Source organism: Quercus suber, unplaced genomic scaffold, assembly GCF_002906115.3.
Source record: "Quercus suber isolate HL8 unplaced genomic scaffold, Cork oak 2.0 scaffold_115, whole genome shotgun sequence".
Taxonomy (NCBI): domain Eukaryota; kingdom Viridiplantae; phylum Streptophyta; class Magnoliopsida; order Fagales; family Fagaceae; genus Quercus; species Quercus suber.
The window spans coordinates 664,664-691,294 of record NW_027069580.1 but is presented as its reverse complement, the minus strand read 5'-3'; the positions used below and the strand labels follow the sequence as shown (position 1 = coordinate 691,294).

At 33.3% G+C, this 26,631-nt stretch overlaps 3 protein-coding genes across 3 annotated transcripts; all 3 read left to right on the top strand.

Annotated features, from left to right (window-relative positions):
* The first annotated feature begins 2,792 nt into the window (after positions 1-2,792).
* LOC136068428 (beta-glucosidase 27-like) lies at positions 2,793-3,701 on the top strand. The gene is made up of 2 exons (XM_065775570.1): positions 2,793-3,289; positions 3,375-3,701. Exons 1-2 carry the CDS (start codon positions 2,996-2,998, stop codon positions 3,507-3,509), a joined length of 429 nt encoding a protein of 142 aa, XP_065631642.1. The 5' UTR covers positions 2,793-2,995; the 3' UTR covers positions 3,510-3,701.
* A 549-nt stretch (positions 3,702-4,250) lies between these two features.
* On the top strand, positions 4,251-10,074 carry LOC111992503 (beta-glucosidase 13). The gene is given in 13 exon segments (XM_024024366.2): positions 4,251-4,610; positions 4,696-4,806; positions 7,438-7,513; positions 7,605-7,682; positions 7,802-7,889; positions 7,998-8,217; positions 8,400-8,515; positions 8,623-8,843; positions 8,967-9,001; positions 9,100-9,136; positions 9,139-9,204; positions 9,315-9,423; positions 9,597-10,074. Coding segments are annotated over 13 exon segments (1,620 nt in total). The 5' UTR covers positions 4,251-4,316; the 3' UTR covers positions 9,766-10,074.
* A 9,899-nt stretch (positions 10,075-19,973) lies between these two features.
* On the top strand, positions 19,974-25,790 carry LOC111992542 (beta-glucosidase 12). Its single transcript, XM_065775580.1, is given in 13 exon segments — positions 19,974-20,322; positions 20,325-20,338; positions 20,424-20,534; positions 23,157-23,232; positions 23,324-23,401; positions 23,524-23,611; positions 23,720-23,939; positions 24,128-24,243; positions 24,351-24,571; positions 24,696-24,730; positions 24,829-24,934; positions 25,045-25,153; positions 25,327-25,790. Coding segments are annotated over 13 exon segments (1,473 nt in total). The 5' UTR covers positions 19,974-20,192; the 3' UTR covers positions 25,496-25,790.
* Positions 25,791-26,631: the final 841 nt, after the last annotated feature.

Sequence of the window (26,631 nt, the reverse complement as noted above, 5' to 3'; positions counted from 1 at the left end):
AATGCAACTTAGGAAATGGAAATTAATGTTGTACTTTGAACTAATAAAAACGATCTACCTAATACACAAAATTAACATTTTCATATGAATTTAGGGCGTGTTTGGTTGAGTTGAAAACAAAGTGAATAGAAAATGGAGGGGAGAAAATAAATAATGTGTGTTTAGTTTGGAGGGAAAAGAGAGGATAAAAATAATGGAACCCGACAATTTTTTTTCTCTTAGTCCACCAAAATTAAATCACCCCAGTTCCGAATGAATACACAAGTGAAAATGCCCAAATGCCATAGTTGTCTAGGCTAACTGTCCTTTTATACTCCGCTTCTTTTGTCTTTTTTTTTTAAAAAAAATATTTTTTTGTCTTTTTATATATTCATTCGATTTCTTTTTTTCATTTGTGCGCGCTTATCTTTTTTTTTTTTTTTTTCCTTTTTCTTTTGTGCTTATCCTCTCTTCGGTTTTTTTTTCTTTTTCTTTTTCGTTTTTCTTTTCTTTTATTATGTGCTTGTCCTTTCTTTTCTCAAACAGTTAGCTAGTTTTTTTTTTTTTTTTTGACAAATAAATTTTGGGTTCTTGAACTTCCTGTCTTTTTCTATATATAAAAAAAAAAATGTATAAATGAAGTACCATTCATACACAATTTTTTAATAAAAAAAATGTGTTACTTTCTGTTTTATTTAATATAGATATAATTCTCTACTTATAGCAAGGGCGAAGCCAGAGGGGGGGGGAGGGGAGGCACCTCCCCCCTGACTCCTCCTAAAATTTTCTAGCATATGTAGTCTAAAGTAATTTCTTACTGACATGGAGGAAAAAAAAATGAAAAAAAATGACTTCTACTTAGTTGAAAGTGACTCTGACACACAGGAAAAAGAAAAGAAAAAAAGGTTCTCAAATGCCAAACTACGTAAGTTTTTCACCAATTTCACTATTTTTACAAGTAGCTTTTGTCTTGTCCTATGTGTTGCACCCATTTCACTATTTTTATTTATTTATTTTATATCATTATTTATATCATTTTCACTATTTATGATACTTTTCATAGTATTTTATCCTTGAATGATGCTAGAAATACTACAAATTTTACTATTTATGTCTTACAAATTGGCATGTCACCAATCCACAAAAAATAATTTCAAACATTTATTCATTATATTTTTTAAGTAACACTAATCACATTTTCACTCCATCAGTTTATAAATTTTTTAGTAGCTATGAATTGGTTATTTTTGTTTATTTATTTTAATAATATGAAATATATTCATATTTGCTTACAATTGTTTATTTATTTTGTTATTATCGTTGATTAATATTTTTAGATTAATTTCACTTTTAATATTGTCATTTAATTTTGCCACATCTAGACTAAAATCTTGACTCTGTCACTGATTTATACCAAGCACATATAATAGAAAACTAAATATTTTCACCCTCTCATTTTTCTATCCCTTCCCCTTTTTTCTATCCTTTTAATTTCCACAATTCCAACCAAATAGACCCTACTCTAAGTAAATATTTTCCCACAACAGAGCTTTTATCAACTACGTATTAGGACAATACATTAAATTTTGTCAAATAAAGTAAGATATTAACACTATAACCATAATCAACACCACACCTACTTGGTATAATGGTCATTTCACAAGTTCAAAGTTCTTGTGAGGTTGTGAGGTGAGAGGCAGGAGCTGAAATATAAGTCTTTAATTCAAACACTAAAATTTTAACAATTTTTTTCCATTAATTTGAAATGAAATAGGATGAGTTGCTGAATTAATTGCTACCTCATGAGCACCACTCTAATGTGTGACACTGTGAGCCGTGCCTCCTTTGTTATATTTGTATTTGATATATGTGAATTAGCATATTATCCTCCATGTACTGCTTGAGCAAGTAAAGAGCTTTTTGATGGGGCCATGCTTTCTTGGCACGTAACTTCTCACAAATCATTTCCTTCCAGTGTGACTTCATGCACGACCACCACAGTTCATAGTTGAAATTGTTGAGATTTTTTCAGAATGCATGCGAACCCTGAGTTGCTGGCATTTTCTCCTTTCATTGGATCCTCCGGAAGAAACCCGTACCAATTGTTGAGATTTCTATCCGCAAAAATTTTGTCAAAATTATAAATTTGACAATCAAGAAAAGTATTTTATCAAATACTCTATAATAAATCTCATCATGCTCAAGTATAATACAAAAAAAGAGTTATTCAAAAAAAATATATTTATTGATACTAAAAACAAGCTAAGGACCCACAGTAGTGGTAAAAGTAAGCCAACTAAAAGTCATTACCAAACGAAAACTTAAAAGGAGTCATGTAACATGCAGGCAACAAATGTAACACGTGAGTTAGATGCGAAGATGGTTGTTGATCTTGTGGAGAAGGAGGCTGGGAACCCGAATGGTACCGATATTATTGTGATTACGGCAGAGAATGACTGAAGGAAATCCTTCTAGTTAGAGTTCAACATTGCTATCAAAAAGCTAATAAGTGTGCTAATGGTCTAGCTAAAAGGAAAGCCCTTTTCTCCCAGGATTTTACTATCTTTATTGAGTCCCCACGAATGTTGCTTTACTTCTTAATTAATTTAGATTCTGTTCGTACCTTGTATGATCGACATGTTAACTCCTTTTTGGAGTTTGTTTAGTTGTTAATGTTATCCTCCTTTCTACCAAAAAATGAAAAAAATAAAAACACGTGCACGGTACTAGTTGACACATGCGGTGTAATGTTAACCTTTTCTTTTCTTTTTTTATTTTGAAAGGTTAACCTCTTCCATTTTGGTTCGCCATGAAATGAAATGGTTTTAGAGAGAATTTTGGTTTTAGAGTGTTTGTTGGAAATGCACCAAAGTCCTCAATCAAATTTCCGATACTGTTTCATGACTTCATCTCGTCAAATCTATAAATAGCCCACAGCTATAGATCCCTAAGCACCAAATTCCTCTCTCTCTCTCTCTCTATCTCTCTCTCTCTCTCTCTCTCTCTCTCTCACAACATGGCATTTAACCTTGCATTGCCAATGAGGCCATCGATGGCTGGTTTGGGTTCTTTGAAGAAATCAGAAACTACCATTTTTGGAGCAAGTCGGAGAGTCCCATCTCTGAGAAATGAGAACAAGAGTTTGAGGCTTACCATTAGATGTTGGAAAGGTTCTGTTCCACCAGCTTCAGTTACTGCTACAACTACCAGCACAGACCCAATCGGGGATGCAGTAGCTGCAGCCAACAAAATAACAAGAACAGACTTCCCTACTGAGTTCAAGTTTGGTTGCTCCTCTTCTGCTTTTCAGGTCTCTCTCTCTTATAAACACATACATTCATTTATATAGAATATGTGTTTTGCATATATAACTGACATGTAATGAAATGGTACAGACAGAAGGAAAGGGTGATGAAGGAGGGAGAGGACCAGCGACCTGGGATAGTTATATCCAAGATGATGATGGAATCACGGACTATGCAGTTGATTCATACAATCGTTACAAAGTATATATAAATATTGCTACATAGTTCTCAATAAATTATACAAAACCAATTCTACAAAAGAATTTTTTTTTTTTCTTTTTTTAAACGGTATTTCTAGACGGGATGGAAGTACAGAAAGCAATATATAAAGCACACAACTCATGTGCATATATAGTTCACAAGTTTGACCTCATTTCTAGGAAGAAGTTGGGTAATTTGATAACATTGTTCATCACATTTCTTTTAGACATACTGCTTTACTTTTGGAGTATTAATAAATTTTTCTCATTTTTAGAAAGTTATTGGGTACTCAATAGCATTGTTCATCAAATTTATTTTACATCACTGTTAATTCTTGTCGTATCCAATAAACTTCTNTTCTCCCAGGATTTTACTATCTTTATTTAGTCCCCACGAATGTTGCTTTACTTCTTAATTAATTTAGATTCTGTTCGTACCTTGTATGATCGACATGTTAACTCCTTTTTGGAGTTTGTTTAGTTGTTAATGTTATCCTCCTTTCTACCAAAAAATGAAAAAAATAAAAACACGTGCACGGTACTAGTTGACACATGCGGTGTAATGTTAACCTTTTCTTTTCTTTTTTTATTTTGAAAGGTTAACCTCTTCCATTTTGGTTCGCCATGAAATGAAATGGTTTTAGAGAGAATTTTGGTTTTAGAGTGTTTGTTGGAAATGCACCAAAGTCCTCAATCAAATTTCCGATACTGTTTCATGACTTCATCTCGTCAAATCTATAAATAGCCCACAGCTATAGATCCCTAAGCACCAAATTCTCTCTCTCTCTCTCTCTATCTCTCTCTCTCTCTCTCTCTCTCTCTCTCTCACAACATGGCATTTAACCTTGCATTGCCAATGAGGCCATCGATGGCTGGTTTGGGTTCTTTGAAGAAATCAGAAACTACCATTTTTGGAGCAAGTCGGAGAGTCCCATCTCTGAGAAATGAGAACAAGAGTTTGAGGCTTACCATTAGATGTTGGAAAGGTTCTGTTCCACCAGCTTCAGTTACTGCTACAACTACCAGCACAGACCCAATCGGGGATGCAGTAGCTGCAGCCAACAAAATAACAAGAACAGACTTCCCTACTGAGTTCAAGTTTGGTTGCTCCTCTTCTGCTTTTCAGGTCTCTCTCTCTTATAAACACATACATTCATTTATATAGAATATGTGTTTTGCATATATAACTGACATGTAATGAAATGGTACAGACAGAAGGAAAGGGTGATGAAGGAGGGAGAGGACCAGCGACCTGGGATAGTTATATCCAAGATGATGATGGAATCACGGACTATGCAGTTGATTCATACAATCGTTACAAAGTATATATAAATATTGCTACATAGTTCTCAATAAATTATACAAAACCAATTCTACAAAAGAATTTTTTTTTTTTCTTTTTTTAAACGGTATTTCTAGACGGGATGGAAGTACAGAAAGCAATATATAAAGCACACAACTCATGTGCATATATAGTTCACAAGTTTGACCTCATTTCTAGGAAGAAGTTGGGTAATTTGATAACATTGTTCATCACATTTCTTTTAGACATACTGCTTTACTTTTGGAGTATTAATAAATTTTTCTCATTTTTAGAAAGTTATTGGGTACTCAATAGCATTGTTCATCAAATTTATTTTACATCACTGTTAATTCTTGTCGTATCCAATAAACTTCTCTCATTTTTAAAAAGTTATTAAGTACTTGATAGTATTGTTCATCACATTTTTTTTACATATCACGATTCATTGTTTTCAGAGTATCTAATAAATTTTTTTTAGTGCATCAAATGAAAATGTGAATCTATTATTTATCCTGGGAAAGGGATAGTGATTTTTTATCTTTTATAACTAGGAATGATAGTGTCACTCAATGGGGAAAAAAAAATATATATATATATATATATATTATCTTTATTTAAATGGGCCTATTACATAATTCAAATTGATATTATAAATGTAATTGTGTATTTAATTAATATCACATTACCTGAATAGATCTAAATTCTCCACTGCTTGTTTGCCTCAAGAAGACAAGAACACGCAGACAAAAATCCTAGCAACCCACGGTCATCTAATCAACAACAAACCATCATGACCAAACTGGCAGGAACAACCCATGATGACCGACCTTCAGTTTGTAGCTCAGCTTGGACTAATCATCTAAACTATTTTGGTTCCTATGTTTATTTTGTGTAACCAATAAAAATCTCACCCAAAAAAAAAAGCCCCACATCTTCCCGATCGAGAAACAAACAGTTCTCTCTCTTTCACAGGGTTCACAGTTGAGCCACTCCAAATCTCGTCTCCTCCGTCTACAACCTTACAACTTCAATCCCAGCCAGCCAACAATCCCAACCACAGTAGCAAGACACTTGAATCAAATCCCCAAAACATCAAGTACCCGGGACTCAATCTAGAGAAGAAACGAGTGGGTTAATGGGTCCGTGGGTTGTGGCCTTGCAGGGTGAGCTTGGCTTTTGAGGGTTGCTTTAAAATTTTAATTAAAGTGCATTTTAAAATATTAAGCATGTTTTTACTCTCTTTTTTTATATTTATAAATGGGTTACGGAGAGATTTGTCGTTATAAGTGTTTTAGTATTTGATAAATTTTGCATTTTTATTCTAAATTTGTCAATTATGTTTTTACTAATCATGGTTAACTTTTATAAAGAGAAAAAAAATTAAAATATTTCATTACTAATATAAATGGAAGGTAATGATTTTTAATTTCTTTAAACCTCGAGTGAGGGGGGTATAATTACCCCTAAATGTTTTTATAACATTTGCATTTTTATCTTTGTTTCTCTTTTTTATTTATATTTTTTATGTTTTGAGAGGAGAGATGCATAAAATGAGTGTAGAAATACATATTTACTCTTGTTTTTAACAAATATGGGTTACAAAAGACTAACTGAGTTGAACTCAAGTGGATATAATGTAATTTTCCCTAAAATCTTTAAAGGAAAATACCTAACTAAATCATGAATCTCAATTTAGGAAAATATTCTTATGCACTGGTAGGATTGTTGATCTGCTTTATAACAATAATAAAGCTTTAGAAACAATAAAAACATAATAATAATAATAACTATAGGGGAAAATTATCTCTCCTTTTCCCCTTCTTCGTGGATCAAAGTTTTTGTCAGAACCTAAATTCATAAAGGAAAATGTAAAAGATATTACGAATTTTACTACGTAACTTTTATATATTGATATAAGTAAATGTGATTGGTGGTTTCCAACAATATTACAAATGAATATTAGAAATCTTGATAGAAAGAAATTAATGTTTAAGTTATATTTTTATGATTGATAACACATTAGTTTGTAAAAGTTATATAGTAAAATTTGTAATATTTCTAGGATTATATTTTGGAAAATAAGTTTGTAACACAACACTATATCAAAAGGAATTAAAAAGGATTATATTTTGGAAAATAAGTTTGTAACACAACACTGTATCAAAAGGAATTTAAAAAAGGGTTAAAGTATTATTTTTATACCTAAAAGTTGTATGAATTTCAATATTCATCCCAAACCCTTAAAAAAAAAAACGTTCCTTTGCTTCTTTAAATTGTTAATAAGGTTACACCTTCTGTTCTTAAGACTTTAAAAAAATAAAAAAATAAAAAAAAATATTATTTCATTCCTAAATTGTTGAAAGAAAAATCTGTTTTTGTTCTTATATTTTTGCCCTCAAGGTAGTGAAAAAATAATAATAATATTAAAAGAAAGTATAATGTTTTCAATAGTTTAAGATTTTTTTTTAGAAGGAATAGTTTAAAAATTGAAAATTAACTTTTTTAAGTTTATGGATAAAATACAAACTTCATGCAAACAGGTCAATATTTTCGCCAAATAAATACAACTTCCTTCTTGTCACTAATTTTTAACTAAAAAAAAGATGGTGCTTTTTTCTTTCTTTCTTTTTCTAACTGGCTCGCAACACAGGATGACGTGCAAGCGCTAGTAGATATGGGGGCAGATACTTACAGATTCTCCATTTCGTGGTCAAGAATTCTGCCTGGTATTTTCTTCTTCTAAATAACCCAACCTCAAACAAGCCAACTATTACGGAAAATATGAAATTTATGTACTTTTTCATAATCAACTTGCAGATGGGACCGTAGATGGCGGAATAAACCAAGAAGGAATCAATTTCTACAACAATCTTATTAATGAACTAATAAAAAATGGTATGAATCAATTTACTGTTCAACCCTACTTGTGCTAGACTGATCAAATAATGAACCAATAAACCAGTTTTCTTTTCAACTGCTCAAAAACTGAGCTAGACTCTGAATTTCCCATGCAGGGATAACCCCATTTGTGACACTGTTCCACTTCGATTTACCTCAAACACTGGCAGACAAATACAATGGCTTCTGGAGCAGCCAGATTGTGTAGGTTCAAGTTCTTCCAGTATTCGATGTCTTATTTTAATCACTATAACTATCAAAGTTTCCTGAGATATTAATCAATGTAGTTGGTTGCCACCTTACTATTGATAGGGATGATTTTAAAGCCTATGCCAATGTTTGTTTCCAATATTTTGGTGACCGAGTGAAGCACTGGACTACTATCAATGAGCCACAAGTCTGGGCGCCGTACGGTTATACAGTCGATACAACCAACCCACTCCAAAATGCTGCAACAGATCCATTCCTTTGCGCCCATCACATTATATTAGCCCATGCCACAGCTGTAAAACTCTACAGAGACTCATACCTGGTGAAGTCTAATTAAATCGTCATCTTCTTCTTCTTCTTCTTCGTCTTCTTTTCGTTTTGCAGCATTTTCCACTGGGCCAATCATAAGCTGACACCCATTTTGCTTTAGAATAACTAGTTTGCATTTTATTTCTATACAACATAATTTATATAAGTTTAAGTTTTTTTTTTTCTTGTTAATAGGCAACCCAAGCAGGACAAATCGGCATTTCGATACAGGCAGAATGGTTTTTGCCTGCTTCAGATACAATTCAGGATCAAGATGCCGCCCGGAGAGCACTTGACTTCTTCGTTGGATGGTTAGAAAATTTATCTTTGTTAATAAAACACATACATAATCAAATCCTTTTGACTACAAAATTATGTCCAATTTCTTTTTCTTTTCTTTTTTCTATTGTATGCACAGGTTTTTGGAACCATTAGTGTTTGGAGATTACCCATTCATCATGAAGGCTTTGGTAAGGGATGGACTTCCAGAATTCACAGATGACGAGAAGACTTTAATTACAGGAGCATTCGACTTTATTGGTATCAATTATTATACATCCACATACGCAACTGCCGTAGCATTTGATAAAGATGCAACCTTTTCTACCTATACTGACTATCGGTTTGCTACAGTCTCAGGTAAACTTTTGTGGTTTCATTTGCAAAATAGCTTAATTTAGCATGCAATTGAATTTAGCTAAATCTGGTTTTGATAGTTAAGAATATCTAATCCATCTTTCCTGTTTGTTGCATTTGTCACAGCTGTGAATAGTGATGGGGAATACATTGGCGCAGCGGTAAGACTGTTTGGTTTTAAATCTATCGTTTACACATTGATTAAACCCAATGACTTTAAGACATCGACTAAGAACATGATATTTCATTGTTTACCCAGACACCAGGCAGCACTGAAATTTATGTCTATCCAAAAGGTTAACCGATGTATTGGTTTATATGTCGAATACATACAACAATCCTAAGTTCTTTGTTACTGAGAATGGTTAGTAATTTAATTAAAATAGTTCCTCTTTTTCATATTCATCAAGCAAAAAAGACATCACAAAATCATATTTTTTTTATCATGATATGATTGTATGTGCCTTGAAACAGGATATCCGGAGAAACGAGACGATACTATTGCAGTAGAGACTGCATTACAAGACGATGCTCGGATTCAGCATATTCTTAGCCATCTTTATGCCATTTCAAATGCCATGAAGTATGTTCTTGAGTGCTCCTGCTAATTTTGTTCTGCTTTATAATCCGCTAATCGCAACTAATTAATTGTCACATATTCTTTTAATGGCACCAATATTATGCATAAATAAGACCAAAAAAAAAAGTTTGTCCCAACAAACAAAGTCATAAGGATTGTTTGTTGCTTGAGTGCAGGCAGGGAGCAGACGTAAATGGATACTTCATGTGGGCTTTAATGGACTGCATGGAAATGGGGTCAGGCTACACAGTGCGGTACGGGCTTGCTTACACTGATTACCTCAACAACTTGGACAGAATCCTCAAGAAGTCTGCGAAATGGCTCAAGCTCTTCTTGGCAAGCTAATTAGCCGATATATCATATATATGCAGAGTTGCAGACCAATGTGACAATTAGTTCCAACTTTCTTAGTAGAATAATTTGAACCTTATCGCTTTTGGAGTATTCCTAAGCACCGTGGTTTGAGATGCGGCTAAAATAGAGACTAGTTGTCTTTGAATTTATTTCTGTTTTGTAATAATGTGGATTCAGTCTCGTTGGTCATCTTCTTCATTGCGTATGGTACTTAGTATTGTACTTCCACTTGCAATTCCTGAACAGTTATGAAAATAATCCATGCTTCTTCATGGTTCTGGCATGGTCATTGTGTTAAAATTATGTGTCCTCAAAAATAATATTATGCATTTTTATTTGATTATAAATTACATTTTCACGTGCATAATTACAATGGGTGTTTTTTATTGTTTAAATGTGACATGTGATGTCACCTCTATAGAAAAATCATGTTAATAGTTAAAAGAACCATAAACATGAAGTAATGATTTTTCATAAATTATAAAATTGTTTTAGAGTACGGATATTAAGTGAATATCACCATTGAAGCTTACAATTACTGTGCTAATATATATATATATATATATTTACTAAAGTGAGCTTAGTAGAGCTTACGCTTTGGTTGTACGGACGGAGTTGTGAGAACTACAATAAGAGTCTAAAATTGAAGCAAAGTGAAGAGTCTGGAAATAATAAAGAGAAATAATTTTTTTTTTTTTTAAATCTGAAAGTAGAAGCAAAAGTGAGAGAGAAGATATTTTGTTACATGAAGTCCAAAAGAAAGAGAAAGTGAAGGGGGAGGAATATGCGAGGTGATACTGATATTTAAGGAAAAATGGATAAAGAAAGAGAGAGATTTTTGGAGTATCTGGAGGGAGAGGAAGAAAACAAATTTGAGATTGGAAAGGAAGGGCTTTAAGCAGACAATGGGTGTAATGTATCTATTGGGTTAAGATAAATTGACACCGATTAATTAATTTAATTACCCAAGTTGATTAATTAAGTCAAATTATATGCAAATCATTGAGGCACCAACAAATCACCAAATAAACTAAATGCAACAGAAATTAAATTAACATGGTAATTTGTTGACAAATTGAGAAAACCTCTAGTAATGCAAAAACCCCACCAGGTGATCACCAATTCCAAGAATCCACTAATCAATAATCAAGCGGTTACAAATATAAAGAATCTTACCACTACCCTAACCTATCCCAAAATACCAACTTATAGTTGAGCTTTCGCTCCAATTCCCAATTAGACTTGATATTGTAATAGTCTTCTTTCCTTTGTTGCATATATCTCCAATCTGTGACTAACTCCTTTGCACGAATCCTAGTACATGACTAACTCCAACAACATAAATGATTATTGTTGGCTGTAAAGTTCTTCACTTTATAAACGATGAAGATTAGGAAGTAATTTGTTAAAAAACTCTAAGGTGTATAAATGTAGTAGCTTCAAACAGAATATATAGACAAATTTGTAATAAAAAAATATCGTATACAAAAATATTCATTATCTATCTAAGATTTATTTTCTTATTGACCTCGTAGAAAAAAAATCCTAGAGCTGCCACTAAATATTGGTAGTGGGTAGGTAAGGACATTCACATTGACTCTTAAATTTTTTTTTTTTTTTTTTTTGTGTCTATTTTAGTATAAGAGCCTACCTTTTTTATTTTACATATTTAATTATCAAAGCACTCTATATCAGATTATCTATTTTTTTTTTTTTTTTTTTTTGTGTCTATTTTAGTATAAGAGCCTACCTTTTTTATTTTACATATTTAATTATCAAAGCACTCTATATCAGATTATCTATTTTACACTATATTTCATTAAAACATCAAATTTTCTTGTTTTTTTAGCTGATTCTCTTTTTTCACTTACGACAATTATCATCCACTCTCTTTCTTTACCTCGAGATACATCTTGAGATAAAAAAAGAATAAACATAAAAAATATGAAATAAATAGTGTCAGTATAAATTTACATGATTATTGTAACAAACGTTTAAATTTACACAATTATACACAATCTAATATAGGTCATTTTTTGATAAAATTGTGTAAATTTTATGCCTATTATGATCTAACAATGTTTTTTGCGCCGTGGGTGAGTAACAATAAGAAATCGTGGGTCCGTTCCTGACAAGACTCACAACAAGGTAGCATATGCCGGAATGAATTTGTTCTTTTTTAGCATTACATGTAGCAGTGTCCTGACTCTTCTGAGTTACAATGATTCTATTCTAACTCACGGCATCAATTATAACCAAAAATTCTACAACAATGAAGAGAGAGGGGGTAAAAACTGAAGGTGACCTTTGATGATTCGGAGTCTGAGTTGAATTACTCATGAAACTTCAACCTTCACATATTTACTTTTTGCAGCAAAAAAGAGGCAGGAAGAGTGTAATAAGAATTTTAAAACGCAGAGACCAGTAGTTGTATTCGGATAGAGGAAATGGAGTTGGGTGGAGTAGATGAAACTGTAAATGTGTGATCCTTATTTTATCAAGGAAAGAGTTCCACGTTTTGTACATTTATAGCAAATAGTGCCACGCGATCCACCGATCAACCTATTACATGTGCTGACAGTTTAAAACTTTCAAAGGGTACTACACCTTGATAAATAAAAATTAAAAAAGTGGGTTCCAGTTAACTTAACTAGTAAAGTCTCTGATGGTTGTATAAGAGATCTGGAGTTCAATCCCCGCCTATACCAAAAACTGATTGGTGTCTTGGTCTGATGATAAAGAACTATTATCAGGAGCGGACGCCATAGATTGAAACTCTCTCAAAAAAAAAAAATTTAAAAAGGCACCTAATCAATGGTAGTATACTAGTATAGATAATATTTTTTTTTAAGGAATAATGACCCTATCATTTACTTATTTGTATATGCTATGGTAATTAGTTATTATCTTTTGGAAATTTTGTGCGTGTGTGTGTTGCGGCGGAGCCAATAACCCTTAAAATGATACATGAAAACAGACCGGTTCTGAAATATTTCATTCTAATAGACAAGCTGAAACAAAATTCGAAACGGTATTCATAACATTGATTTTTAGTAACTTTTATGTTAATGTTTTACAAAAAGCTAAAAACTAGTTTGTTTAAAAAAAATAATAATAAATAGATTATTTGCACAAACAAAAAAGACCAAAAAAAAAAAAAAAACTTTTTTTGACTATTCTGCAGCCCAAACACACCTAATTTCTTCTAATCCATGCTTTCATCTTTTTTGAACTCTAGCGTCTCTATCCAAAATACCAAAAGGTATCAATTAGTTAGTAGTGTACTTTTACTTGCAATTCCTATGAAAATTGTCCATGTTCTCATGGTTTTGGCATGGTCATTGAACACAAGATCAAAATTGAATTGCACTGTAGAAAATGAGCATAAAGAAATGCAACTTAGGAAATGGAAATTAATGTGGTACTTTGAACTAATAAAAACAATCTACCTAATACACAAAATTAATATTTTCATATGAATTTAGGGTGTGTTTGGTTGAATTGAAAATAAAGTAAATAGAAAATGGAGGAGAGAAAATAAATAATGTGTGTTTAGTTAGGAGGGAAAATAGAAGAGAAAAATAATAGAGCCAGACAATTTTTTTCTCAGCCCACCAATATTAAATCACCCCAATTCCAAATGAATACACAAGTGAAAATGCCCTGCAATAGTTGTCTAGGCCAACTGTCCTTTTATACTCTGCTTCTTTTGTCTTTATTTTTAATAAATATTGTTTTGTCTTTTTATATATTCATTCGGTTTCTTTTTTTCATTTGTGCTTATCTTCATTTATTTTTATTTTTTTCTTTTCCTTTTTCTTTTGTGCTTATCTTCTCTTCGGTTTATTTTTTCTTTTTCTTTTTTCTTTTCTTTTATTATGTGCTTGTCCTTTCTTTTCTCAATGTCAATCGACCAAAAAAAAAAAAAAAATTGTTTATTTAAAACCCTTCTTGAACTTCCTGTCTTCTACTATATATAAAAAAAAAAAATGTATAAATGAAGTACCAATGATACACAATTTTTTAATTAAAAAATGTTATTTTTTGTTTTATTTAATAGAGACATAACTCTCTATTTATACCCAAGATGGAGCCAGAGGGGGGCGAGGGGGGCACCTACCCCCCTGGCTCCTCCTAAAATTTTTTAGCATATGTAGTTTAAAGTAATTACTTACTGACATGGAAAAAAAAAAGGAAAAAAATAACTTCTACTTGGTTAAAAGTGACTCTGACACAGGAAAAAGAAAGGAAAAAAAGTTCTCAAATGCCAAACCATGTAAGCTTTCACCAATTTCACTATCCTTACAAGAAGCTTTTGTCTTGTCCTACGTGTTGCACCTACTTCACTATTTTTTATTTTTTATTTTATATCATTATTTACACTATTTTCGCTATTTATGATACTTTTCATAGTATTTTATCCTTGAATGATGCTAGAGATACTACAAATTTTACTGCTTATGTCTTACAAATTGGCATGTCATCAATCACAAAAAATAATTTCAAACATTTATTCATTATATTTTTTAAGTAACACTAATTACATTTTTACTCCATCAATTTGTAAATTTTTTAGTAGCTATGAATGGGTTATTTTTGTTTATTTATTTTAATAATATGAAATATATTCATATTTTCTTACAATTGTTTATTTATTTTGTTATTATTGTTGATTAATATTTTTTAGATTAACTTCACTTTTAATATTGTCTTTTAATTTGCCCCCTCTAGACTAAAATCCTGACTCCACCACTAATATATACCAACTTTATTTTCTATCATCTCATTTTTCTTCTTAACCAAACAAATAAGTTTTTCATCTTTCCACTTTTTCATCCTTCCAACCAAACACATATAATAGAAAACTAAATATTTTCCAACCTCTCATTTTTCTATCACTTCCCCTTTTTTCTATCCTTCTAATTTTCCACCATTCCAACCAAATAGACCCTACTCTGAGTAAATATTTTCCCACAACAGAGCTTTTATCAACTACGTACTAGGACAATACATTAAATTTTGTCAAATAGAGTAAGATATATTAACACTATAACCATAATCAACACCACACACACTTGGTATAATAGTCATTTCACAAGTATAAAATTCTTGTGAGATGAGAAGCAAGAGCTGAAATTTTAAGTCTTTAATTCAAACACTAAAATTTTAACAATTTTTTTCTATTAATTTGAAATGAAACAGGATGAGTTGCTGAATTGGTACCTCATGAGCACCACTCTAATGTGTGACACTGTGAGCCGTGCCTACTTTGTTATATTTGTATTTGATATATGTGAATTAGCATATTATCTTCCATGTACTGCTTGAGCAAGCAAAGAGCTTTTTGATGGGGCCATGCTTTCTCGGCACGTAACTTCTCACAAATCATTTCCTTCCAGTATGACTTCATGCACGACCACCACAGTTCATAGTTGAAATTGTTGAGATTTTTTGAGAATGCATGCGAAACCTGAGTTGCTGGCATTTTCTCCTTTCATTAGTAGATCCTCCGGAAGAAACCCGTACCAATTGTTGAGATTTCTCTCCGCAAAAATTTTATCAAAATAATAAATTTCACAATCAAGAAAAGTATTTTATCAAATACTCTATAATAAATCTCATCACGCTCAAGTATAATACAAAAAAAGAGTTTTTCAAAAAAAAAAAATTATTGATACTAAAAATATTACATATAATTTACTATACAGATCATTTTTCACTATTTCACTCTTGCTTTATATTCACTTAGAGCATCTCCAGCAGCCTCTCTAAATTTTTGTTTAATTTTTGCCTGTTTGGAGAATGAATAGTAACATTTAACTTTTACCTACTCACTTTTTCAAATACACTTTCCAACAGATTCTCTATCACATTTTCTATCTCATTTAAATATTATTTCTTTATTCATTGTATATTCTTTTTTTAATCATCATTTATTCTTTTTTTAACTATATTTTTCAAGAAGAAGGGTTATGTTCACAACATTTTACGCAATACTTTCACAACAAAATTTATGTGGAAAGTTGTTACTAGTTCTAATTTGAACCCACTACTGAAATTATTTTTTTACTCGCCAATATTAACTAATAACAATCTGTTACTTAAAATTTATTATGAAAATATTGTGAAAATATTATAGTAGTATTTTTCAATTAGGATTTTTTATTTGTTCTTTATCTTTTTTTTTTTTTATCCAAACCTTTTTTTTTTCTTTTCTTTTTTCCTCTTTTTTTCTCCTTCACACCTTTCCCTTTGTAGGGGCCTTTTTTATTTTTACCGTGTTGGGCTGGGCCGCCCCTTTGTGGTCGTAGGCCCGAGTGTTCTGGGTTGCGGGAGTTGAGACCGATCCAATTGGAACTCAACTTGGCCGGCTTGTGCACAAGCTAGGCCTCGTCTGCCAGGCGAGTGCTTGTGGCAGGCAGTGCTGTTTTAGAAAAGCTTGCAGCAAACAGACATAATTGATAAAAAACAGAGCAAATTTATTCTGGAATAACCAGATAATTCTTTTAACAACGAATGACCAAATGGTCCATAATCACAATAATATGAATAATTTTGACACGTAAAGTAGTAAGAGCAAAATGGAAATGAAGATTAATCGACGAATAAAGGGGATAAACTCAGTTTGGTCAGCGGGGGCAAGGTCAGGGAGGGAGAACGCCTCTTCTCAAAAATGATTAACCTCCGAGGAAAAGGAAATTCCTGCCTTGGAAATTAATGGGTTTGAGGGAGGCGGACCTGAATAGACAATGCCCAGGACAATTCTAGAAGAGAGCAGCGATTCGAGAGGGAGAGAAGGGAAGGGACCTATCGGTGCATGCCACTAACACTCGCTCTTTTTCTCTCTTTCTTTCTTACTTTTCTAGTTCTTTCTTAGTGATTTCCACAATGGTAGTTTTTAGTATTATACTCCTCTGTTTTTCTAAGTCTGTTACAAAGTGTTTTTTCCTTTCGTTCCTGTATTGCTCTCTTGCTTGTTGTCCCTTTTGTACACGACAGAGGCTTCCTTTATAGTGCCTGCCGTGACTGAATTTTACCATTCTACCCCCTAACCATCTTTATCTGGTCTAGGTGTACTTGTCGACCATTACTGTTCCGTCTGCGAGTTCCCCTGTCACAGACACAGACAACCTTTTGTCCGTTAGCCTATCGTGGCGCCTCTTCCTGCCGCGGTGATATCTCTCTCTCTCTCTCTATCCCTCATGGCATGCACCTATTGGTTCCTACTTAGCCTTGCCTCTTTTGGGTGATATGTCATCCCAGCAGGACGTATCCCCCAAAAGAGCTTGAGTAGGAACCTCAAAACAGGTCTTCCCCTCTCCCCACCTCCAAACCATGCCCTCTTACCCCTGACCCACGACCCCACCACGTCCTGTATTGGCTGGGTACAGGCTAGTGGTGCCTGGGCCTTGCGCGTGTATATTTTTGAAATCTATCTGCTGTTCATGCATCTGCCGTGTGCTGGACACTTTGCTTGTATTGCCTGCCATCCGTTCTTGGCTCTTCCCTAGTTGTTACTCTGGTTTCCCACTCCCATAGGGTCTGGGCTTTACCGAGTACTGGGCTTCGTGTTCTCTTTAGCCCAATTCTTTAATTGTCTTAGTTTCCCACCGTGTTACTCGGTCTTTCCTGCCGCGGCGATTTGTTCCTGATGGGCCTCTTTTCAGGCCTGCCGTTCCTTTCTTTCCCCCAGTGGCTTAATATGGCCACTGGTGTTCTCGCTTGTGGGCTCCAATGTCCCTTTCTTTTCACTTGGGCCTATCTGGCCCATTTACTTCCTTTAGACTTCCTTGGTCCATTTACTAACTTCGCATCCCATGAGCATTTACTAACTCAATTGGGCTTCCCTGGCCCAATTTCCTCATTCTCATCATTGGGGCTCATGGGCTTGCCATTATCCCCTACTTTCTTTGTTTACATTACTTCGGGCCTGCCGCGGCCCATTCTCACTTTTCCATACTACATACCGCCCATGGGTGCTGTTTTCTTTCTTTCCAGGCCTTTTAGGCCCACTTACTTCTTCAAGACCCGTTTATTTATATTAAGGGCCTGTGATCCATTATTCTCGCCGTTTGAGCCCAATGGTTTCTTCTTAGCCTGCCGCCTATTTGCTGCCCGTATCTCTGGGTTGGGCTGCCTTCTCCCTATTTCAAAAATGACCCTCAACACCCTTATCTCTATCTTCACTTTTCTTTTTTCTTTTGTTCTCTGGCACTTCCACTGAAGCTCTCTTCACTTTTCTTTTTTTCTTTTTTCTTTTCTTCTCTTCATCTACTCTACAGCATTCAAGAAGCTCTCTCTTTCTTTTCTTTTTCTTGTTTTTCTCCTCCACACAAGTGTTCAGCCCACCTTCTTTTATTTTCTTTTTCATCTCAAGAACATTCCAACAACCTCACCGCCGGTGGAGAAAGACTGGGTCAAATCGTCCGCCATCCCACCGCTGGTGGAAATTGAGGTCGTTGAAAGGACAAAGCTTGTGGAGATCAGCGTTCACCATGCAGCACTACCACGTCCACCGTCCCACCGCTGCTCGTCCTCCTCCCTACCACCAGGCTGGGTTAGATCAGCTTGTTCTTTTTCTTTTTTTTTCATATTTGCTTGTTCTGATTCAACTTTATTTTAAGAATTGGATTTTGCTTTTATTGTTATGGTTTGATTAATTTTAAGATTATGTTTTTGAATTTGTATTTTGATTATGTTTGAGTTTAGAGATGTTTGAGAGAAAGATGTAGCCGTTGTGCTTGTAGCCATGAGAGGAGAGAAAAAGGGAGGAAAGAGAAAAAAGTTTTTTTTTAATTCATCTGGTATTATTTTAAGGGGGAAATATTATTTGCATGAGTTACAATGATTGCTACAGTGCTCTCTAGGCCTAGAGAGTTACTGTAGCAAATTTAAAAAAAATTTGGATATAGAGAGGCTGTTAGAGGGCTTTTTTTGTGTGAATAGTGGCTTTTCCCTCCAAAATTTGAAGATAGCTAGCCCTGTTGAAGATGCTCTTACACTTGCATTTGCCTACTCTTATATGCAAAATCCTTAAATGTCCATTTGAAAACAATTTATTTAGTTTTTTACTAAAAGTGTCACAAATAAAAGCTATAAACTAAGTAAAATAAGTTTATTATTTTCTTCATGAAATAGCTGTAGCAAAAAAAAAAGGGTAGAATGGACCTACAATAAACAAAACAAAAAAGTAAGCAAAAATCTTGAAGATAAGACCTGCAAAGTAGTGATTTCTGACAAAAACAAGCTAAGGGCCCACGGTAGTGGTAAAAGTAACTAACCCAACTGAAAGTCATTAAAAGGAGTCATGTAAGATGCTAATTGCAACACGTGAGTTAGATGCGAAGATGGTTGTTGATCTTAGAAGGAGTCATGTAACATGCAGGCAACAAATGTAACACGTGAGTTAGATGCGAAGATGGTTGTTGATCTTGTGGAGAACGAGGTTGGGAACCCGAATGGTATCGATGTTATTGTGATTACGGCAGAGAATGACTGAAGGAAATCCTTAGTTAGAGTTCAACATTGCTATCAAAAAGCTAATAAGTGTGGGTTTGGATATCACATTTACGGCCGCGTTTTATGTTTTTACGAGTTTTTTTTTTTTTTGTTTCAGCGTCACTTTTTGACTAAGTCAGCAATAAATAGTATATTTGTGTACTGTTTACGAGTCCTATAAATTACACTTTTCAGTAACTTTTTAATTAAAAATAGGTCTCACAATATTATTTACACATTTAAAAATTATTTTACTACAATATTTTCAGTTTTCAGTTTTAACAAAATAAATTATATCTAAATAGACTCTAAGTGTGCTAATAAACTAGCTAAAAGGAAAGCCCTTTTCTCCCAGGATTTTACTATCTTTATTGAGTCCCCACGAATGTTGCTTTACTTCTTAATTAATTTAGATTCTGTTCGTACCTTGCAAGATGGTCATTTTAACTCCTTTTTGGAGTTTGGTTAGTTGTTAATGTTATCCTCTTTTCTACCAAAAAAAAAACGTGCATGGTACTAGTTGACACATACGGTGTAATTTTTTTTTTTTTTTTTTTTTTTTTATTTTGAAAGGTTAACCTTTCCATTTTGGTTCGCCATGAAATGAAATGGTTTTAGAAGAATTTTGGTTTTAGAGTGTTTGTTGGAAATGCACCAAAGTCCTCAATCAAATTTCCGATACTGTTTCATCACGTCAAATCTATAAATACCCACAGCTATAGATCCCTAAGCACCAAATTCCTCTCTCTCTCTCTCTCTCTCTCTCTCTCTCACAACATGGCATTTAACCTTGCATTGCCAATGAGGCCATCGATGGCTGGTTTGGGTTCTTTGAAGAAATCAGAAACTACCATTTTTGGAGCAAGTCGGAGAGTCCCATCTCTGAGAAATGAGAACAAGAGTTTGAGGCTTACCATTAGATGTTGGAAAGGTTCTGTTCCACCACTTCAGTTACTGCTAAACTACCAGCACAGACCCAATCGGGGATGCATAGCTGCAGCCAACAAAATAACAAGACAGACTTCCCTACTGAGTTCAAGTTTGGTTGCTCCCTTCTGCTTTTCAGGTCTCTCTCTCTTATAAACACATACATTCATTTATATAGAATATGTGTTTTGCATATATAACTGACATGTAATGAAATGGTACAGACAGAAGGAAAGGGTGATGAAGGAGGGAGAGGACCAGCGACCTGGGATAGTTATATCCAAGATGATGATGGAATCACGGACGTTGCAGTTGATTCATACAATCGTTACAAAGTATATATAAATATTGCTACATAGTTCTCAATAAATTATAAAAACCAATTCTACAAAAGATTTTTTTTTTTTTTTTTTTAACGGTATTTCAACGGGATGGAAGTACAGAAAGCAATATATAAAGCACACAACTCATGTGCATATATAGTTCACAAGTTTGACCTCATTTCTAGGAAGAAGTTGGGTAATTTGATAACATTGTTCATCACATTTCTTTTAGACATACTGCTTTACTTTTGGAGTATTAATAAATTTTTCTCATTTTTAGAAAGTTATTGGGTACTCAATAGCATTGTTCATCAAATTTATTTTACATCACTGTTATTCTTGTCGTATCCAATAAACTTCTCTCATTTTAAAAAGTTATTAAGTACTTGATAGTATTGTTCATCACATTTTTTTACATATCACGATTCATTGTTTTCAGAGTATCTAATAAATTTTTTTTAGTGCATCAAATGAAAATGTGAATCTATTATTTATCCTGGGAAAGGGATAGTGATTTTTTATCTTTTATAACTAGGAATGATAGTGTCACTCAATGGGGAAAAAAAAAATATATATATATATATATATATTATCTTTATTTAAATGGGCCTATTACATAATTCAAATTGATATTATAAATGTAATTGTGTATTTAATTAATATCACATTACCTGAATAGATCTAAATTCTCCACTGCTTGTTTGCCTCAAGAAGACAAGAACACGCAGACAAAAATCCTAGCAACCCACGGTCATCTAATCAACAACAAACCATCATGACCAAACTGGCAGGAACAACCCATGATGACCGACCTTCAGTTTGTAGCTCAGCTTGGACTAATCATCTAAACTATTTTGGTTCCTATGTTTATTTTGTGTAACCAATAAAAATCTCACCCAAAAAAAAAAGCCCCACATCTTCCCGATCGAGAAACAAACAGTTCTCTCTCTTTCACAGGGTTCACAGTTGAGCCACTCCAAATCTCGTCTCCTCCGTCTACAACCTTACAACTTCAATCCCAGCCAGCCAACAATCCCAACCACAGTAGCAAGACACTTGAATCAAATCCCCAAAACATCAAGTACCCGGGACTCAATCTAGAGAAGAAACGAGTGGGTTAATGGGTCTGTGGGTTGTGGCCTTGCAGGGTGAGCTTGGCTGTTGAGGGTTGCTTTAAAATTTTAATTAAAGTGCATTTTAAAATATTAAGCATGTTTTTACTCTCTTTTTTTATATTTATAAATGGGTTACGGAGAGATTTGTCGTTATAAGTGTTTTAGTATTTGATAAATTTTGCATTTTTATTCTAAATTTGTCAATTATGTTTTTACTAATCATGGTTAACTTTTATAAAGAGAAAAAAAATTAAAATATTTCATTACTAATATAAATGGAAGGTAATGATTTTTAATTTCTTTAAACCTCGAGTGAGGGGGGTATAATTACCCCTAAATGTTTTTATAACATTTGCATTTTTATCTTTGTTTCTCTTTTTTATTTATATTTTTTATGTTTTGAGAGGAGAGATGCATAAAATGAGTGTAGAAATACATATTTACTCTTGTTTTTAACAAATATGGGTTACAAAAGACTAACTGAGTTGAACTCAAGTGGATATAATGTAATTTTCCCTAAAATCTTTAAAGGAAAATACCTAACTAAATCATGAATCTCAATTTAGGAAAATATTCTTATGCACTGGTAGGATTGTTGATCTGCTTTATAACAATAATAAAGCTTTAGAAACAATAAAAACATAATAATAATAATAACTATAGGGGAAAATTATCTCTCCTTTTCCCCCTTCTTCGTGGATCAAAGTTTTTGTCAGAACCTAAATTCATAAAGGAAAATGTAAAAGATATTACGAATTTTACTACGTAACTTTTATATATTGATATAAGTAAATGTGATTGGTGGTTTCCAACAATATTACAAATGAATATTAGAAATCTTGATAGAAAGAAATTAATGTTTAAGTTATATTTTTATGATTGATAACACATTAGTTTGTAAAAGTTATATAGTAAAATTTGTAATATTTCTAGGATTATATTTTGGAAAATAAGTTTGTAACACAACACTATATCAAAAGGAATTAAAAAGGATTATATTTTGGAAAATAAGTTTGTAACACAACACTGTATCAAAAGGAATTTAAAAAAGGGTTAAAGTATTATTTTTATACCTAAAAGTTGTATGAATTTCAATATTCATCCCAAACCCTTAAAAAAAAAAACGTTCCTTTGCTTCTTTAAATTGTTAATAAGGTTACACCTTCTGTTCTTAAGACTTTAAAAAAATAAAAAAATAAAAAAAAATATTATTTCATTCCTAAATTGTTGAAAGAAAAATCTGTTTTTGTTCTTATATTTTTGCCCTCAAGGTAGTGAAAAAATAATAATAATATTAAAAGAAAGTATAATATTTTCAATAGTTTAAGATTTTTTTTTTTGAGAATGAATAGTTTAAAATTTGAAAATTAACTTTTTAAAGTTTATGGATAAAATACAAACTTCAGGTCAATATTTTCGCCAAATAAATACAACTTCCTTCTTGTCACTAATTTGTAACTAAAAAAAAACAGATAGTGCTTTTTTCTTTCTTTCTTTTTCTAACGGGCTCGCAACACAGGATGACGTGCAAGCGCTAGTAGATATGGGGGCAGACACTTACAGATTCTCCATTTCCTGGTCAAGAATTCTGCCTGGTATTTTCTTCTTCCAAATAACCCAACCTCAAACAAGCCAACTGTTACGGAAAATATGAAATTTATGTACTTTTTCATAATCAACTTGCAGATGGGACCGTAGATGGTGGAATAAACCAAGAGGGAATCAATTTCTACAACAATCTTATTAATGAACTAATTAAAAATGGTATGAATCAATTTACTTTTCAACCCTACTTGTGCTAGACTGCTCAAAAAATGAACCAATATTAAACCAGTTTTCTTTTCTACTGCTCAAAAAATGAGCTAGACTCTGAATTTCCCATGCAGGGATAACCCCATTTGTGACACTGTTTCACTTCGATTTACCTCAAACACTGGCAGACAAATACAATGGCTTCTGGAGCAGCCAGATTGTGTAGGTTCAAGTTCTTCCAGTATTCGATGTCTTATTTTAATCACTATAACTATCTAAGTTTCCTGAGATATTAATCAATGTAGTTGGTTGCCACCTTACTATTGATAGGGATGATTTTAAAGCCTATGCCAATGTTTGTTTCCAATATTTTGGTGACCGAGTGAAGCACTGGACTACTATCAATGAGCCACAAGTCTGGGCGCCGTACGGTTATACAGTCGATACAACCAACCCACTCCAAAACGCTGCAACAGATCCATTCCTTTGCGCCCATCACATTATATTAGCCCATGCCACAGCTGTAAAACTCTACAGAGACTCATACCAGGTGAAATCTAATTAAATCATCATCATCATCTTCTTCTTCTTCTTCTTCTTCTTCTTTTCGTTTTGCAGCATTTTCCACTGGGCCAATCATAAGCTGACACCCATTTTGCTTTAGAATAACTAGTTTTGCATTTTTATTTCTATACAACATTATTTATATAATTTAAGTTTTTTTTTTCTTGTTAATAGTCAATCCAAGCAGGACAAATCGGCATTTCGATACAGGCAGAGTGGTTTTTGCCTGCTTCAGATACAATTCAGGATCAAGATGCCGCCCGGAGAGCACTTGACTTCTTCGTTGGATGGTTAGAAAATTTATCTTTGTCAATAAAACACATACATAATCAAATCCTTTTGACTACAAAATTATGTCCAATTTCTTTTTCTTTTCTTTTTTCTACTGTATGTGCAGGTTTTTGGAACCATTAGTGTTTGGAGATTACCCATTCATCATGAAGGCTTTGGTAAGGGATGGACTTCCAGAATTCACAGATGACGAGAAGACTTTAATTACAGGAGCATTCGACTTTATTGGTATCAATTATTATACATCCACATACGCAACTGCCGTAGCATTTGATAAAGATGCAACCTTTTCTACCTATACTGACTATCGGTTTGCTACAGTCTCAGGTAAACTTTTGTGGTTTCATTTGCAAAATAGCTTAATTTAGCATGCAATTGAATTTAGCCTAAATCTGGTTTTGATAGTTAGGAATATCTAATCCATCTTTCCTATTTGTTGCATTTGTCACAGCTGTGAATAGTGATGGGGAATACATTGGCGCAGCGGTAAGACTGTTTGGTTTTAAATCTATCGTTTACACATTGATTAAACCCAATGAATTTAAGACATCGACTAAGAACATGATATTTCATTGTTTACCCAGACACCAGGCAGCACTGAAATTTATGTCTATCCAAAAGGCTTAACCGATGTATTGGTTTATATGTCGAATACATACAACAATCCTAAGTTCTTTGTTACTGAGAATGGTTAGTAATTTAATTAAAATAGTTCCTCTTTTTCATATTCATCAAGCAAAAAAAGACATCACAAAATCATATTTTTTTATCTTGATATGATTGTATATGCCTTGGAACAGGATATCCGGAGAAACGAGATGATACTATTGCAATAGACACTGCATTACAAGATGATGCGCGGATTCAACATATTCTTGGCCATCTTTATGCCATTTCAAATGCCATGAAGTATGTTCTTGAGTGCTACCTACTAATTTTGTTCCGCTTTATAATCGGCCAATCGCAACTAATTAATTGTCACATATTCTTTTGATGGCACCAATATTATGCATAAATAAGACCAAAAAAAAGGTTTGTCCCAACAAACAAAGTCATAAGGATTGTTTGTTGCATGAGTGCAGGCAGGGAGCAGACGTAAATGGATACTTCATGTGGGCTTTAATGGACTGCATGGAAATGGGGTCAGGCTACACAGTGCGGTACGGGCTTGCTTACACTGATTACCTCAACAACTTGGACAGAATCCTCAAGAAGTCTGCGAAATGGCTCAAGCTGTTCTTGGCAAGCTAATTAGCTAATATATCATATATATACATATATGCAGAGTTGCAGACCAATGTGACAATTTGTTCCAACTTTCTTAGTAGAATAAATTTGAACCTTATCGCTTTTGGAGTGTTCCAAGCACCGTGGTTTGAGATGCCGCAAAACAGAGACTAGTTCTCTTTGAATTTATGTTTTGTAATAATGTGGATTCAGTCTCGTTGGTCATCTTCTTCATTGCATATTGTACTTAGTATTGTACTTCCACTTGCAATTCTTGAACAGCTATGAAAATTATCCATGCTTCTTCATGGTTCTGGCATGGTCATTGTGTTAGAATTATGTGCCCTCAAAAATAATATTATGCATTTTTATTTGATTATAAATTACATTTTCACGTGTGTGAGAGACGTGTCTCTCAAAAAAATAGATTCGGGTACCATTTTAGGGCACATCTCTTTTTGGGTAAGTGGTATAGAGTCGCCACTTATTTTTCTTTATACAAAAAAATAAAAAAAAAATACTAATTACAAAATACATGACTGAATAATTTCATTCATTGATTGAATAAAAATTATATATCTCGAAAATTGAAAAGTTACATAACTTTGGGTCATAATTACAATCTACCAAATATTTACATGGCTTGTTGTCCTAGCTACATTCTACCCAAAACAAACAAAGATAAGGCTAGATCTACTAAACCAAAAAAACTAAATCCGGAGGCTAGATTACGGAATGGGAAGGTGTTAGACACCCATTCCGCCCAGACCAAATCTGGTATTCTAGACTCTTGTGACTAATGAACTATGCTATGCATGTCATGAATAATATGTTGAAAATGTGAATGAAAAATTTGTTAGGACATATGTGATTCACTTGTTAAGAACATATGTCATTCTTTTATGTAATTGGCTAATCTTTTGACAAAACGCACTTTACTTGTAATTTGGTAGTTTTAGGTGTTTTTAATACTTCAAGAAACAAGGTTTCAAGATTAAGTATTGAAGTCATCAAGTCTGTCCAAAAATCAAGTTATGAAAGTGCAAGTTTATTAAAACTCGACAATTGGCTCGACAGCGTGTATCTATCGAGCTTAAGAGAGCTGTTCAGCCCTGTGTGCTCAACACCTACTCAATAACTGCTCGACACCTCCTATCTGT